Source organism: Tachyglossus aculeatus, chromosome X3, assembly GCF_015852505.1.
Source record: "Tachyglossus aculeatus isolate mTacAcu1 chromosome X3, mTacAcu1.pri, whole genome shotgun sequence".
In the NCBI taxonomy this organism is placed as follows: Eukaryota; Metazoa; Chordata; class Mammalia; order Monotremata; family Tachyglossidae; genus Tachyglossus; species Tachyglossus aculeatus.
The window spans coordinates 24351495-24368889 of NC_052099.1; the positions used below are offsets into that span (position 1 = coordinate 24351495).

The 17395-nt window shown below is 40.4% G+C and overlaps 1 protein-coding gene across 3 annotated transcripts in view; it reads left to right on the forward strand.

Annotated features, from left to right (window-relative positions):
* The window catches only part of CTNND2 (catenin delta 2), a 483758-nt gene that overhangs the window by 272392 nt on the left and 193971 nt on the right, over nucleotides 1–17395 (forward strand). For all 3 annotated transcript variants that reach the window (XM_038770310.1, XM_038770311.1, XM_038770312.1), the window contains one exon: nucleotides 5924–6176. In XM_038770310.1, coding sequence (XP_038626238.1) covers nucleotides 5924–6176 — 253 coding nt within the window. The remainder of the gene's footprint in view (nucleotides 1–5923; nucleotides 6177–17395) is intronic.

The following is a 17395-nucleotide window of genomic DNA, read 5'->3' on the forward strand; positions in this document are numbered from 1 at the left end:
CCAGCAAATACTTGTAACTATGGACTTTTATTAATTTAGTAGTAAACCACCAGGTTAAAATTACATAATAATAATAACTGGGGTATTTGTTAAGTGCTTACTATGTGCCAAGTATTGTACTAAGCACTGGGGTAGAGACAGGCAAATAAGTTTGGACCCAGTCCCTGTTCCACATCGGTCTTGCAGTCATAATCCCCGTTTTACAGATGAGGTAACTGAGGCCCAGAGAGGTGAAGTGACTTGCCCAAGGTCACACAGCAGCCAAGTGGCAGAGCTGGGATTAGAACCCAGCTCCTTCTGCCTCTCTGGCCCACGCTCTATCCACTAGGCCAACCTGCTTCTTTAAAGTACAAGCACATTCCTCTTAATGTTACATAGAGCTCTGAAGCAGTCATTTATCCTGAAAATTTAGGGGAATATTTTCAATAAATTAAAATGTTAATTGAGTAAAATCCCCACATCAGGGTTTTCGGGGCACAGCATTATCCCTTTGAGTTGCCAATTCACAGCACTGGTACCTGTGGGAAACCCAATCCACATGAATGTCAGGGATGGTGAGATCCTCTGATGTCGGCAGTGGCTCTTTGATTATAAATTAAGGACAAAGTAAAATACTATTAGCCTTAAAGGCAATACGTGGGTTTCAGAGTATATCAGAGAGAGATCTAATTGCTATTTGGTGTGCAACTCTTATTGTGAAACCCAGTAGCAGTAATGTTTGCTTATTTATTCCCAGGTTTTTAGTGAATTATCCAAAGAAGTCCCCTTCATTGACCAATTTCCCAAAAGCCAAAGAAAAGAAAATCTCAGATTTGGTCTTTGCCTACTAATTTAGTGTTCCAAATGGTCATACTTCTTTCTAAAAATTTTGCAGTGACTTTTTAGTCAATGTAATAGTGAAGATGTGTTTTTCTTGGGCCATTTCTCAGTGTTATGCATGTATTCTAAATCCTGAACATTGCTTCTTCCCACCTGGGTTGCCTAGTGTTTTCTCTCTTGTTATGACATGACTTTACTTTCGTGGTAGCCATGTCCATAGACAGAATGCCTTCACTGGCATCTCCGGTACCTAAAGTTGGAGGTAACTGGAAAATGGGAAGGATTGTCCTCAGCCTTAGGATGAATGGATTCCTGAGTCCTTACACAAAAACAACTCCCAAGCAGTCAATCAATTATTGGCATTTATTGAGCAAGTAGAGCACTCTACTAAGCCCTTGTGAGAGTACAGAGTTGATATTCATTCATTCAATCATATTTATTTAGCAGTTATTGTGTGCAGAGCACTGTACTGAGTGCTTCAGAGAGTACAATATAACAATAATGTACACAAGACACATTCCCTGCACATAATGAATTTACAGTCTCATAACTCAAAGGGCAAGACTCTTGTAGAAATCTAAACAAGAAAGAATTCTCAAAGTTAAGGTACCATTCTTAGATTTTGCAGCTTTGGCAGAATACCATGTTTCTGAAACCCAGTAGAATCAGACCTGTTCAACCGCAGAGATGGTGATTTGCCTGTAGCGTTTTTTTGTCCCAATTTGAACATGTAAAGTCCCAAGAGCATTGGTTTCAAATAGTTCAATTTCCCTTTTCATCTCCTATAGGATGGCATTCCTCTGTGTCCCACTGGTTGGTTGGGGAATCCAATCAATCAACAACTTCTACCCAGAGCCGCTAGCAGTTCTACACTGCTCCGCTCACCACACAGTCCTCTGGGGGCTTGCTTCTCTGACACACTCCCGGGAGATGTGGTGTGGGGAGAGAGAGAGTGCTCAGACTTAGAAAAGTCCCAAATCCTGCCAGATAAGCCTGGGCTTCAGGGAATCTGAGTGAGATCAGTGATATGTGGCTCCTTAAGCACCTGTCTCATCACATGAGGCAATCTTCGGTCCTGTTTGCCTGGTGCGCCACTTTTGGTTTGCCTTGTGCTAACTGGGGTCCAAAAATTCCATATAAAATCATGCTTGTCCCTTGCAGACAACACCTCTATGTTTCAGAAGAAATATTATGTTATTTGCAATTTATCATTTTTATACCATGCCAGTTTCTAAGCACCTACTGCTGACTCTATCAAATTTAATTTGTATTCCTGGGAAGGAAAACCATTAACTCTAACCCACAATTAAGACTTCAGTTAATAATGAGAGTCGGGTTGTGATTTAAGTGGTACAAATGTTTTAGGTACTGGAGTTCCAGTGTTCATTTTTTTTAGAAAAGTGTCTCCAGCTGTAAAAATGTGCATGCAGTATTTTTCATTGGATGTTGTCAGCGGCATCCAAATCACTTGAAGGAAATCATCACTCTGAGAATCAGAGTGCACCTCGGGTTTGCAGTAAGGATGTAGCAGCTCTGCTTCAGAGATTGGATCAAATGGGATGGTGTCTGCAGAGGAGGGGAACAGGGCAGAATTGTGCCCTTATGCTTCCTGTAACTCTCTGGCAGACATTGCCTCAAAATCCTGTGAACTCTGTTAAAGTGTGAAAGACCTTGTTTGGAAGCAGTTGAAGGCCTGAAGCATGGATCTTAGAAATGACTAGAGAAGGTCTTTCCCATTCAACCAAGAGGAGAGGGGAAAGGGACGGCCAAGGCTCAGTTCCACTCTGATCACTGTGCTGTCCGTGCTGTGCTGTCCAGGAGAAGTGGAGTTCAGGGTTGGAAGTCAGGGCCGAATCCCACACCCATTCCACCATGACCCTGACTCTTCCTTCCAGCATGGCCACGGAAAGAGGAGGGGGAGGAGAGGACCTGGGATGGTGCCCATGTCCACAACCATTCCCCTCGAATGGGCCCTTTGGAACTCTGACACCCACTTCATTGAGTGTCCTGGACTCTCAGCCCACTGTTTCAGCTTCCAGACAAACCCTGAGATGTCCAGAAACACCCCAGAGAGAGGCCAGCCTTCTTACACCCTTTCTGGAACAGCTGGCATAGCCACAGCTGCCCAGGAAACACAGTCATGAGAAAGTCAGAGGGACTTCCTTCCTTCTTTGCCCAGGAAAAACCCACAGCCATGTCTCCCACCTGCACCTATCACTGCAACAAAGACTGCCATAAAAAAAAGACAAGTCATAGGCTCATAGCCCTAATTCCAGCTTCCCCACTTCAGTGTCGCACATTTACTGTATGCTGTGGTGTGGGGTTGGATGGGAAAAGCTAAGAGGTGTGTGAATATGTCCTTCTCGTTTGATTTTCTTCCCTTCCCTCTTAACAGCTTAGAAAGGAAACAAATTAATCAAGGGAAATGAGGGAAGAATGTGGAAGAGGCAGAAAGCTGGGGAGAAACTGTACGAGGAACATCAGAAAGAGGAAATGTGTTTGTGTGTATGGTTGTGTGTGTGTGTGTGTGTGTGTGTGTGTGTGTGTAGTAGTAGTAGTAGGAAAGCACATGCAAATATATATTATATATATTGGATATGTGTGTATGTATGTATATATATACATGTATGTATATATATGGTGAGGGGGATAGAGAGAGAAAGAGGAAGAGTGAGAAGAGTGGACCAGCTGAAAAAAGACACAGACAGTCTGAAGCAGGCACAGAGGAATAAAACGGGAAGAGATCCTTCAAAACAATTGCAGTAACAGAGAAATAGAGCAAAAGATTGTGGAGACATAGAAATCCTGAGGGAAACATAGAGTGGCAGAGGGGGAAAAGCGAGGATAGGAAATGAGAGGCCCTGAGAGGATATTTAAAGAGGCAGCAATTATTGGGACAGAAAGTCGAAGACAGAGAAAAGGACAAATGAATTAGAATACAGGCAAATGGAGAGGGGGGAGGTAGTAGCTTAGGAGAAGAGTGGTAGGACCCTGGTGGGAGGCGATTAGATAGAAGTGGGAAGAGCGATAGACAGATTTACTCATATAGTCTTTCCCAGGGCTTAGTAGAGTTCTCCACACAGTAAGCACTTAATAAACACTACTACTACTGTTACAGGAAGAGTCAAAAGAAACTGGGCAGTGAGGGAGAATAAATAAAATAGAACCAGCTATCTAATATCAGTGAAGACTAAGGAAGGTACTCTCTGTGTAAGAGTGTATGTTTCGGAAAAGTCCGTGTGTATGAGGAAGAGGTCAGTTTATTCACACTCAGTATATCATTCTCTTCTCAGCTCAAAATCGCATCATAGGTATTATTCTGCTTCCTCTTCATCTCTGGTCTTTCAGTCAAATGCCTACTCCTTGACTGTGAACAGAAATTTCCAGGTCTCAGTTCCCTAATTTCCCATGCGGTTCTTTTCAAAATTCCTGTTGTCTTGGGTTTGCCCTTTCCCTTCACGTTGTTTGTCTTGTCATTTTATCAGTGTTCTTCTTCTACAATGAAAGTTGAGCTTTTTCCAACCCTAGAGATTATACATACAGTGTTTTCCACCCTGCCCCCATGCAAGCTAATTTAAACCTCTCCTTCTTAGATTGTAAACCATATTTACAAGGCCTCATCGGCAAAGTTTTGGATTATTCTTTCATAATAAGAAAAGTAGGCTTGTCTAAAGCTACAGAGGGATGCCTTTGGCATGGTCTGCAGCACTTAGCAAGGGTGGGAGGGAATCCCCATCCCCTAACTCTCTCCTGTTTCCCTATAAACATCTGGGCCCTGGGGTTTGTGCTGTCATTGTTTTGCTGTTTCTCCAGCTTTGTTTCCACCTTTGGTTGCAAAGGGGAGAATCAAGCTGAGAGTTTCAGTGGCTATATAAAATCGAATTGATCTTATAGAGGTAAATTCAAATAAACATATTTTTAGGTGTCCAATTCCTGAGTGACTGCGGCATGGGGATCACCCCTGCTCCCTTTTAAGGGATGTTTGAAGATAAATTAGACAGTATCGCGGAGCTATTTTATATCAGTTGTCCTTTAACATTATTCATGGGAAAATGCCCTTTTTAAAAAGTCCTGAGAGCAAAGTTCTAAAACTTGGCCACGTGTACAACATATTTTTTTCTTTCATCCGTGTTGAGTCATTCTGTCTTCAAATTCTTCTACAGTTAGTCTAACGTGACAATTTTATTTGTGTTTTAATTTTTCATATGTTTCCTATTATTGTCAAAGGGGCGAATACAACCTTTGCCCTGCTGTTTTAACCAAGTGATACTACTTAGAATTTCACTGGAGTTTGTGTGATTCGTAGTCAGTATTTAATGGTACTTTAGTACAGCTAACTCATTACAATTGATCTCATCTTGACACTGGCTATCAGGTGTGAATTTTCACTTATGAAGGAAGCAAAAGGTTAATGTGTTATCTTAAATTAGAACAACCCCAGATGTTGGTGATTCTAGTTCTTGAATTAATCTCACTCGACTGGTGTGAAAGGGCTCACTCACTTCATTTTGTACTTCCCAAGCGCTTAGTACAGTGCTCTGCACATAGTAAGCGCTCAATAAATACGATTGATGATGATGATGATTTTATGTGACTCTGGCATATCTGAAAACTAATTTCCTCTAGAATTGGTGATAAATAGTGCCGTGTGAAATGGGGAATGATATTTTTCAAGAAGAAAGGAAGGCCCTTTGAAATTCCCTTGGTTTTATATGTTGTTCTCAATTTCCATACAGAAGGGAAAACAGAGACATGGAAGGATGGCTTTTGAATTGGGGAAATGAATCAATATACTGGGGAATCGTAATAGCGAATTTGTATCCTGTTAAAAGGTTTGGGTGCAATGTCACCACATCAAATGTGGAACCGTGCCATTGAATCCCTTGCGTTTACTTGTGAACTCCACGTTTAGTTCTCAATGATGTAGGCCTTTTAATTGACAACACCGTGACATACCCAATGTGTATATGACGCTGTTTTCTCTTTTTCATTCTTTTCAAACCCCTGTTTTTATGTCTGTATTTTTTCCTCTGCCTAGACCTGGTTAATCATTTCTGTGAACAGGTCCTCAATTTTTTACTTTGTCCCTACTTTCCTGCTGTAGCCCCATCTTCCCCCGGTGTCGACTCCGTCCCCTTACAGCGCACAGGAAGTCAGCACGGCTCCCAGAATACAGCATCGACCTTCCAGAGGGCCAGCTATGCTGCAGGCCCTGCCTCCAATTACGCAGACCCGTACCGACAGCTGCAGTACTGTCCTTCTGTCGAGTCACCGTACAGCAAATCCGGGCCTGCCATTCCACCGGAGGGGACCCTGGCTAGGTCGCCTTCAATTGATAGCATTCAGAAAGATCCCAGGTGGGTGAAAACTTCATTTTTCCTACTGCTGAATTGTCACAAGGAGAGGTTTCTGTCTGCTTGACTCATTATTTTATATTACGTACTTCTTTATTTCTGCGATGTCCTAAAGAGGTGACTTGCTTTTTGTTCCATCATTATTTGTTGGGATTGGAATTCTTTATCCGTGAAACACACTGTCCTGAGAAAGGCAATGACATGAATTGCACTTGGGTCTGAGTGTGTGGCATCCTACCGTTGGTAATGAGCGTAGGGATTCAGTGTAATACAATTGACATAGCTTCCTTATTAGCCTCAATTGCAAAGCACTGGCATTCCACATGCTTGACTTTTAATTGCATTAGTCGGTGATTTATGTTTCTCCGTGGAAATTTGCTACTTATTCTTCGTTTAGCCAAAGTGACGCCTTCTGAAGACTTGGGTAGTGATTTTGTGGATCTTTCCATTGTTTCACGTCTGTACATCAAAGAGAAACAGCAAGTGGATTCTTGAGTTGTAAAAACTTGAAAGGCACTCGTTAGTGTAACCATTCATATTAGAGAATGTTCCATTTCTCTTTTCTGAGAGTGCCAGGGGAATTAGTAATGCAGCTTCAGAAGATGAAATTTAATTCATGCATACTTACACAATGTTTTATTCATAAACATTTTATTTTTCCTGCTGTACATATCATGAATATATATCAACATCTGATAATTCTGTAGACGTGTCTTATTTTCAGTATTTCTTTATGGTGGGGTATCTGTGTACTGTCCAGGATTTGAATATGTAGGTAGAGTTTTACATCGATAGAAAGTATACTTCAAAGGATACTGTGAAGTGTTTTTAACTGATTACATATTGGAGGACATTCTGAGATGAGGCATTGGTAAAAATATTGAAATAATTCATTTTCTGGTATTTTGAGGGATCTGTTTTAGTGTAGTTTGAACCCACCAAGGAGGGTCAAATTTTGTTAATGACAGAACCTCTGGAAGCAGGGGGATATTGTTCCAATCTCATGGCACTACCGGCTTCCCTACGACTTCCTCTGCTCCTGGCACGGCACGTGCCCTTCAGTAACTCTACAAAATCTATCAATACTCAGAATGAGGAGAAAGAGGGGAGAGGGTTCTTAGAGTGTCCCACCACTGGGATATAACAATACTCTTCCCCCTTGAAAATATATGAGAGAAAACGTAGGTTCTTCCACAGGAATACTACAGCCTTAAAAATTCTATAACCACAAGACTTTCTTCATGTCATTCATTCATTCATTCAATCGTATTTATTGAGTGCTTATTGTGTGCAGAGCACTGAACTAAGCACTTGGGAAGTACAAATCGGCAACATTTAGAGAAGGTCCCTACCCAACAATGGGCTCACAGTCTAGAAGGGGGAGACAGACAACAAAACAAGTAGACAGGTGTCAATATCATCAGAATAAATAGAATTATAGCTATATGCACATCATAAAATAAGTAGAGTAATAAATATGTACAAATATATACAAGTGCTGTGGGGAGGGGGAAGGGGTAGGACAGAGGGAGGGAGGGGGGACAGTGGGGGAAGGAGAAGGAGGAGGAAAGGAAAAAGGGGGGGCTCAGTCTGGGAAGGCTTCCTGGAGGAGGTGAGCTCTCAGTAGGGCTTTGAAGGGAGGAAGCTCTCTGCTTGGCCAATGATGTCTAACATTTATCTGCTCCCTGGGTAACTTGTTAAATTAATATAAACTCATGCAGGAGACACAAAGTACTCTTTATTGATTTTGTTTTTAAACTGCCATTTCTATAAAGATCAGATCAAAGAAGGAGGTATTTGTAAGGTCTATGGTACTGTCAAGCGTCTGATGAACTGTCTGTGTATATCTCTGTTTAGAGACATGAAGAGCATACTTAAAAGAAAAAAGTTCTAACTTGCATTGACAAAAATAGTTGGATAAATGGGGAATAGCATTTTAAAATGTATGGAGAAAGAGAGAGAGTATGCATGCTGACACATGAAATTGAGCAACTGGCTCTCTGGGAGGTCTGGGCTCACTCAGATGAAATAAATTACAATAATTTTCTGGGCAATAATCTATCATTTATTGCCCCAAAGGAGGAAATTTCCTGAGTAGGACTCTGGCATCCTGAATCCATCTTTCTTCTTTCATAAATGACCAGGGTAGATAAGTGATCCTCACAGAGTAGTTTATTCAATATAGGAATTGGCCCATCGTTAGTATAATACTGTAATTGTTGTCATTTTGCTGTCAGTAGGGCTGGGGCAGCCTTTCCAGTGACAGCTGGGGGCTCCTTTGACCCAAACAGCTGTCCCACTTGCTCAGTTTCTAGAATATGTAAAATCCTGGAGAAGACTCTGAGAACAGCAGCAGCAGTAGCAGCAGGCAGAGGCTGATTCATCAGTCTTCCAGGGATTCACAAATAGCCACAGTTCCTCTTCAGTGCCTTTGGGAGCACACTGTTTATGGAGATAATGATGGGAACAACTTGTACATCTCCAGTTTGTACACCTGCTTCGTGTCAATGGTCAGACTCTAATCCTCGGTGATTTTCCATTTTCCACCGCCACGTGAACGATAGAAACGTAGTTCTGCTTCTTTTCCAAACTGTGTGGTTGATTAACGAGAATAATGCAGTCAGTGATTATAGATTCCAGGAAGCTAGTTAGATTGTTGAGCACTTCAGCTGACTAGTTCTTATTACGTGGGATTTTCCTTTGTGAACCAACTCTCAATCTTTGGAATTCATCCAAAACACACCTTTTGCAACGTTAATGCGTTACGTTTACATCAAATTTTCAGGCACCTGATGCTCTCTGGCTACATGCTGAAGCATAAACATGTAATTTAGGAGAAATCCGAAGTCTGAGGCACTGAGCCCAGCCTAGAAATGCAGTACAGTAGATGAGTAAATATGTTATTGAAAATTGAAAATATGACCCAAGGCCATACCCAGCATCGTATTTAATGTACATCAGTATAATTTTTTCTGTGACACTGGTAAATATGAGAGAAGCTGGTGAAAATGGTGTAACTCGAGGTTTGTAGCCTAAAGGGGGAATGTTGCTCTACCTATTCTGTGGTTCCTCAAAGCCAGTCATGCCAAAAATATTGTTCCCCAGAATGTGCTTCTTGTAGTTACTGCTTATTAATCACCACTAAGTCTCAGAGAGCTATGAGATAACTGGGTTTTTAAAAAAACTGCTACACTGTATATCAATCATGTGGTTTATTCTCCACAATTATTGGAAGTAAGCATTGTGTGTCACGTAGGTAATCAGAAAACTGGGCTTTCAAAAATGGAGCAAATGATCATTGTGTTTGTAGGCTTTTTAATGTTTTTTTTTTTTTTCCCATCTGTGGGTCCCCACACCCTATCAGATCATAAGGCCAGGAAATTCAAGATGTAGGCTTGTCAACCTATCTCTAGGTATCTGTCTAGATTAGTACATTTCAGTCATTTTCGTAAGACGGGTCAACCAGGATGGGTGATGAATGGGGTTGTTAGAAAATAATTTCAACTTTTTGTGCCCAAGAATCAAAAGAGTTGTGACCATTACAAATAATTCATATGTAAACAGAGCATAGAAGGAATGCAGTTGTCAGTCGTAAAGATCCCATTTATAGCAATAATACGTTTTTCATTCAAGCTTCTCGAATGGCTTTTATTATGAATTGCTTTTAAGTGCAGTTATCCTACAATATAATTGTAGCGAAACAGTTTTAATATTTCTGTAGGAAAATGTTTGGTTCAAGGAAGCAGGTAGAAATCCTGGGTTTTATCAATCAGTGCTGTTTAAGAGCACTGTACTAAACACTTGGGAAAGCCAATAGAGTTGGTTGGGGCAATCTCTGCCCACGAGGAGCTTATAGTCTAGTGGAGCAGACAGAAACTGAAAGAAATTACTGAGAGGGGAAACAACAGAATGATAAGCTATGGAGATAAGTTCTGTCGAGGTGGGGCTGAGAATAGTATCTAATTGCATGGGGATATGGACTAAGTGCGTAGATGATGCTTAAAGGCGTTTGAATTGGGTAGGGAGGTGAGAGGGTGTTCAGGGAAGGCTTCCTGGAAGAGGTTTGATTTTTAGTAGGGCTTTGAAGCCCTTCAGGCCCCTTAGGACTCCCATCTAAGTGTGACGGGGACGGGGCTAGCACAGGTGGTAGCTCCGGCCTCAGATAAACATTTCTATTCTGAGTTCAGATCTCTTCTAAGCGACAAATATACAACTTGGTAAGTACCTTTTGCAAATGTTTGTGTGGGGTGTGCAACACTGTTATTCTGTAAATAATAAGGATAAACTGGAAGAAAAGTGCAAATCTGCTACAGGTTGAGATCCTACTGTGGTGGGGTATCACTTGCATCAACAAAATATTTTTTTTTTATGTAGTAGGACAACAGCTGTTGCTAAAACGTTTCCTCAGACTGTTTCATGTGTGAATTACGAAACAAACAGCAATGCTGAAGTATATCTAGTTGGATTACTCCTCCAAGGGGATATATTTATTTTATTATGATATTTTTTAAGTGCTTACTATGTCCCAAGCACTGTAATAAGCAATGGGGTAGATACAAAATAATCAGATCCCACCTGGGTCTCACAGTCTAAATTTGTAAATTTAATTTGTTTGTTATAACTGAAAATTACTTTTAACTCTGTTTGAAGTCACACATGCATCCTCTTTGTTTTATCCATAGTGGAAATATTTATTCCTTTTCTACCGCTATATGGGGTAGAATATTTCCAACTAAATCTAGGTAAATTAATTGGATTTTTTTCCCTGACACTTGGTTATGAATTGACTTACATTTCATATCCAAAACATATTGTTTTTGCTTTTATTCAGAGAGGCTAATTCATTCTGCTCCCCCCCCGGCCCCCCCGCAAGAAAAGGCTGTATAATTTTCTTGGAGGGTAGAATGAGTTAGGTTCTCAGACATAAAACTGAAATAATACCACAAATAGTGCTCTTTAAAGAATCTAGGGTTATAAAAATCTTTCCAAAAAATTCCATAATCAAACAGGGTATTTATTGAGCACTTACAGAGCACAGTACGAAAGTGCTTGTACCAGCAATAGAGAGTTGGTAGACACAATCTAATTCTTTGTGTATTGTTTGCCAGCAATTACTGGGGGACAAAACCACCCGTTGGCTTCACATTTCTGAATGGGACTGAAGACAGTCTAGTTTGGATAATTGTAAAAAAATATGGATCACACACACAGAAAAATTGGATTCTTGCATACGCATTAGCCAAGCCCAATTACGTTTGGTTATTTTTTTGTGATTCAGCCGCAGTCCCAGCCAGGGGTTGCTCTGAGAAGTAGAGAAGACCAGGATCCATCGGATTGATTATTTTCTCTCTCGCTCAGGACTACACTCCAGAAAGTCTCTGGAGCATTTAGGTGTATTCTGAATACCTACCTGCTTGTTGTTATTCAGGGAAAGTTGTTCCAGAATTTTCACCAGGGACATAGTCTCTGTTGAGTTTGAGGACAGCCAAAGTGGCCAAAGGAAAATTCTCTGGATTGTTTAAAAAAAAAAAGTCACTGATAAACTGGTAAACTATGGAAGTGATTCCTCAAACTCATTCCCAACTCATTCTTTGGAACTAGAATTAGTGAGGCTCTAGTCCACATTGCTTAAGCAGGTAAAACCCACATTTCAGGCAAAAGAGGATGTTTGAAAGGGTTTTTAAAAAGAAATTGAGTCTTAAGGCGTTCATCGGGGAGTCAAAGAAGGTAGGCAGAAAGAGGAAACTGCTTGAGTTAGGAACTCCTACATTTTCAAATTAAAAAAAAACCCCTACGGGCATAGACCTTGGAACCCACAAAACAAATCAGGGCTCAAAGTGAGTAAGTTGATAAATACGGACATTTATGCTCATGACAAAATCATCCTTACTATAGAAATTTTTCCAAAGAGTGCATGTTTCCTTGTTTAGGTATTTTTATACTTCAGCCTTAATGTTGCCTCTTCCTTGATTCTGAATGGTACTTTTTTAGATTTCTTTTTTAAAAGGCAAAGGAAAATTAACTGGGAAGTGTATAGCAGATAAAACAAGGAAAAGGAGAGAAGCAAGAAATATTACAAATTATTTGTTAGGGCTGCCTATAAATGTGTGTTCCACAAAGTGCCAATAGGCCAAAATGAATATTAAAGTGCTTCCTGCAACCATTTCCCAGCAATATAGGCCTCTGTGCACATCCAGTGAAGCAGAGAGAATCATTTTGAGAGGAACTCAGTCATCTCATTTTGAATACTATATTACTTTTCCATCTGTTCATCACCTTCTCCACTGGCTATCAAGTATTATTAGAATGCAGAAAAGTTCTGTGGTTTGAGTCACTGCCGGAAGACACCTATTTAAAATACACTTTTTCTCCCCTTTCTTGGGTGAAATATTTGATTTATAATCCATGAACCCAAGGGTTGTTTTTTCTTTTTTAATCATATGAACTCTGTCTTATTACAAATGTCCCATCAGCCTACCTAGTAACTTTCACCCAAACCTGACATTGGATAAGGTACAAATCCGTCGTTTTAGTATCCTAGGGGTTTAGAAAGCTTGGGCTCATGGTCAGTTGTGTTTATTGTGGGCAGAGTGCTGCACTTTGCACTTGGGAGAGCACGGAATGCTGTAAGATCCTTGAAGGCATGGATCTTGTCCCCAACTCCATTGTAGTGTACTCTCTCCAAACACTTAGAACAGTGCTCTTCACACATTAACATAGTAAGTACTCAGCAAATACCACTGATTGAGCTTATAGTAGATGTAAGCCTCATCTCCCCTCTGTGAGTACCCTAACACAAGTTTTTGTGAGCCAAAGTTTCTTCAGAAACACAATCCCAGCACTATGAGAACTATTTTTAGATTTGTTTAAAAATTCTTCATCATGTTAAGAATCATCACAGATAACCAAAAAGAAACACAATCTTTTCTCCTATCATTTTGGTAATTATGATATCATGGAGTAACTAGTTTTCCAAATACTCTGATTAGTAAAACGTGGTTAAAGAATTTACTTGACAACATTTGCGGTGATTATAACTTTAAATCCAAACCACATTAAATATCTGTTATCCTTTTGAACTGTCCAGGTAGTAGTCAACAGAGAATGTGATTGTGCTGGCTATTGCATAATTCAGTCTTAATACCCACAGGCATTCCCACTGGGATTTTTGCCTTCAAAGTCAGAGTTACATTTCATTAACTCTACTGGGGTTAATTTCCCACCACACTGAGAATTAAGGCAGTGACTTAGGGCCTTCAAAGCTCTTAAATCAGAAGCCTTTCATTGCACCAAAAATGAAACAGGCCGATGTCAAGGCACCCTGTTTTCACTACATACTTTTTTAATCTTCCTCTACCAAAAATGTTATATTTTTAAACAGGGCTTTTTATATATTAGACAAAAACTCATTAAGATAAGTAGCAATTAACATGTACACTGCAGCGAAAGTACTTATGAGATTATAGCGGAATATATAAAACATGGGCTCGTTCAGATAAACTAAAATGGTTCTGCAGGGGTCCGTGTGATTTATTTGTTATGCTTTGTTTGGAAGATTATTGCAACATTAACAGATTTATACATATCATAAATTTATTTCAAAGTAACAGGCACTATTTGAAATGCTATGAAAGTGGCTATTAACACAAACATTGTATGGCTAGGTTCGTCTGTGAATGGGCTGTATCAGAGTGTGTTCATTGATTGCAGTGTCTCAAGCTTCTCTTAGTTTTCATTTCTCTGCCCCAAGGACACAGACAGTCTCTACTCACTTAATCACGCTATTATATATACACCAGCAGACAATTGATTCTACACTGTCACAAAAGTAGTCATTTACCACTTGCAGAACTTGCTGGTATTGTAAATCTCCCTCTTGGTATCTTGTCAAAGCGTCTGCTCTAAAATGAACAACTCCTCTGATTGATGCAGGTCAGGTTAGATTGACTGCTGCTGTTACCTTCTAGTATTTCATCATCATACATTATAAATTATTTATCTTAATGCCGGTCTCCCACTCTAGACTGTAAGCTCACTGGGGACAAGGAACAGTTTTACCAAATCTGCTATATTGTACTCTCCCGAGGACTTAGCACAGTGCTCTGAGCACAATAAGCCCTCAAGAAATACCAATGAAGAAGATGATGATACATATATTTCCCCTGCCAACAACAGGTTTCAGGTTTCTCAAAGAATAATAATAATGGCATTTGTTAAGTGCTTACTGTGTGCGAAGCACTGTTCTATGCACCAGGGGGGACACAAGGTGATCAGGTTGTCCCACATGGGGCTCACACGCTTAATCCCCATTTTCCAGATGAGGGAACTGAGGCACAGAGAAGTGAAGTGACTTGCCCAAAGTCACACAGCAGAGCCAGGATTTGAACCTTCTGACTCCCAAGCCTGTGCTCTTTACACTGTGCCACGCTGCTTCACTACCCACTGACTGGTTGTAAAACCCAGTGGGATAGGATCATCATTTTCTGAAATAAAGGGGATTAGAAACCTATCAACTTCTATCACCATATGAAATTCAAGAAACTTTGTGGAAAGCCAAACAAAAGAAAGAAAAGCTATTTAAAGTCAGATGAGCTCTCAATTGCTATATCTGGTACAGGGATTTCACTGTATTTCTTAGTTATACAGTGGACACAGGGAACCGTGATCTTTAAACCATTGGTATTTATGTGCATGATACATATGTGCGTGCACATATTCTCTCAGAATCAGGTCTGCACTCTTTGGAGTATTAAGTTGTGTTCTGAATACCCATCTGCTTGTGGAGTATTCTGAGGAAAGCATTTCCAGAATTTTCAGCAAGAGCGTAGTTTCTGATGAGTTTGGCATCAGCATAAATTGGTCCTGGATTCACATTCTTATGTGAATATAACCTGAGCACTTACATACACATGCATGCTAGAGCTGTTCCTGGGTATTTTTGTTTTGTGCATTAAGGAATAAGTGGAAATTGGAGAGTTTTGAAGTGAGGGATCATCCATTTGGATTGCTTCTTCAAGAAATTGATTCAAGCCCAGAGAAACTATGGAGATGAATGTAAGTTGAATTTGGGAAGAGAGATAGGAGTAACTTGCCATGACAATTCTAAAAACATCAAAGGTGGAGAAAAGTGGAGAGGGCATATGGAGGTGTGCTGGGAGAGATTTGATTACCCCTACATAAAGATTCTCCCTACGGAGATAGGAAAGTTAATATATTTATATATATATATATATATACATATATATATATATATATATATACATATCAATGTCTGTCTTGACCTAGAGGTCAAGCTCATTATGTAAGCTTATTATGGGCAAAGAACATATCTGCTCATTCCATTGTATTGTAGTCTCCCAAGCCCTTTGCACAGTGCTGTGCACATAGTAAGAGCTCAGTAAATACCGCATTGATGGATTGAAGAGAAGAAAGTTTAAGAGGAAAGATGAGTGTGATTTTGATATATATTTAATGTAAAATAGTGCTCATCCATGTAGATTTTAAAGAAAATTAGTGTTCAAGCAGAAGAGATTAGTTGTAAATATCTGAGTGAATGAGCTCCCTAAATATGTGAGGGCAGAGGATCCCCCAAGAAGCCTGGCAGTATACCCTTAGCACATATTTTGGGTTTCACAGTTTTAAAACAGCCCATTTTTCTAGGTGATTTCCTCCTCCTCCAATAGGTGATGCCTTTCTGAGAGATGGGGAAGGGCATTCACCATGTACCTTCCATGTATCTTCCAACCATCAACACTCAAGTGATAGGGCCCTGGTAGCCCAGGTGTGGATGGATCCAATATAATAGTAATAATGGTAATAATAATCAAGCACTTACTGGGTTGCTAACCACTGTACTCAGCACAGGGGTAGATAAAGAATAATCAAGTCAGAAACAGTCCCCGTGCCATTTGGGCTCAGAGTTTAGTTAGTTTCAAGATGAGGAAACTGAGGCAGGGATAAGGGTTTTTTTTGTTTTTTTTTTAAACATGTATTTGTTAAATGCTTACTCTGTGCCAGGGACTGTACTAGGTGCTACAGTAGAGAAAAGCTAATCAGGTTGGACACAGTCCCTGTCCCACATAGGGCTCACAGTAATTAAGGTAAGTTAAGTGACTTACCCAAGGTCACACAGCAGACCTGGGATTAGAACCCGGGTTTCCTGACTCTTAGTTCTGTGCTCCTTCCTCTGCACTATGCTGCTTCCCCAAGACCCAAGAGGAAAAGAGAAGGTGGAAAAGGTTGGGATGAGGAATAAAAATGTAGTATGACTAGACTGTGTTTGAGAGACTTAAAACTTGGGCTATGGGCTGCTGTCCTGTCCAAAACTCCTGGAAAAGCACATTTTGCAAAATTGTTTTTTTCAAATGATCTACACAGGTCCCTCTAGGAAGGAATATTTTAATGTGAGTGTTTTAACATGTTCATCTGATTGTCATTTCATTTGAGAGGAAGGACCTTGTCTTTAATGGGCATGGCTAAGAAGCAGGCTGCCCAGGGTTTCTCAAGCATCTTTGCTCCCCTGAGGAAGAGCAGAACTATCAAAGGGGCACCATGCTGGGTGGTTACGCTGGCAACCCTGGCAGTTAAGAGGCCATGTGATGTCCTCAGGATCCCCCTTAAGCTCCAGTAGCTTTGACCACAAAGAAACAGCCAGAGTCACAAAGGAACAATCAGTTTGCCAATTCTCAACTTGAGATCCTGCCTTGGAGGTTCCTTCCACTCCCCTATTCTCATTATTGTAATGCAAAATATCAGAAAGAGATTCCCGTTTAGAAACCGTGCACCAGGGCTCAAGACTGTGTTGTTCCACTGCCGATTCTTGAATTGACTGAGTTCAGATGCTTTTTCTTTTAAATTTAACACATGAAAAAGTCCAGAGAAGGCATTTAACTACTAGGAGTAGAGCAAGCTTCTTTGGATTTTAATGGTTTAGAGCAGGGGAATGGAAAGTTAGGTTTGACACGATTGGACCTATAGCTTTTAGGGAGAGATGCGAAGAGAAAGTTGAAGAGTTGAAACGAATGTCTGGCGGTGAGGACATTTAGGAAAAGCTCTTATGATGCACCAGTTCAAACTTCTTATTGGGTCTGGTCCAGTATGAGAGTAGGACTGGCTGTTCCATGTCTTCTGCCTTAACTCCCAGCTCCAATTCTGGAGCTGAGCCATTATTTCAGGTTATCCTTGGTCCATTTTCCAAATACAGAGTAGGGCAAAAAAAAAAA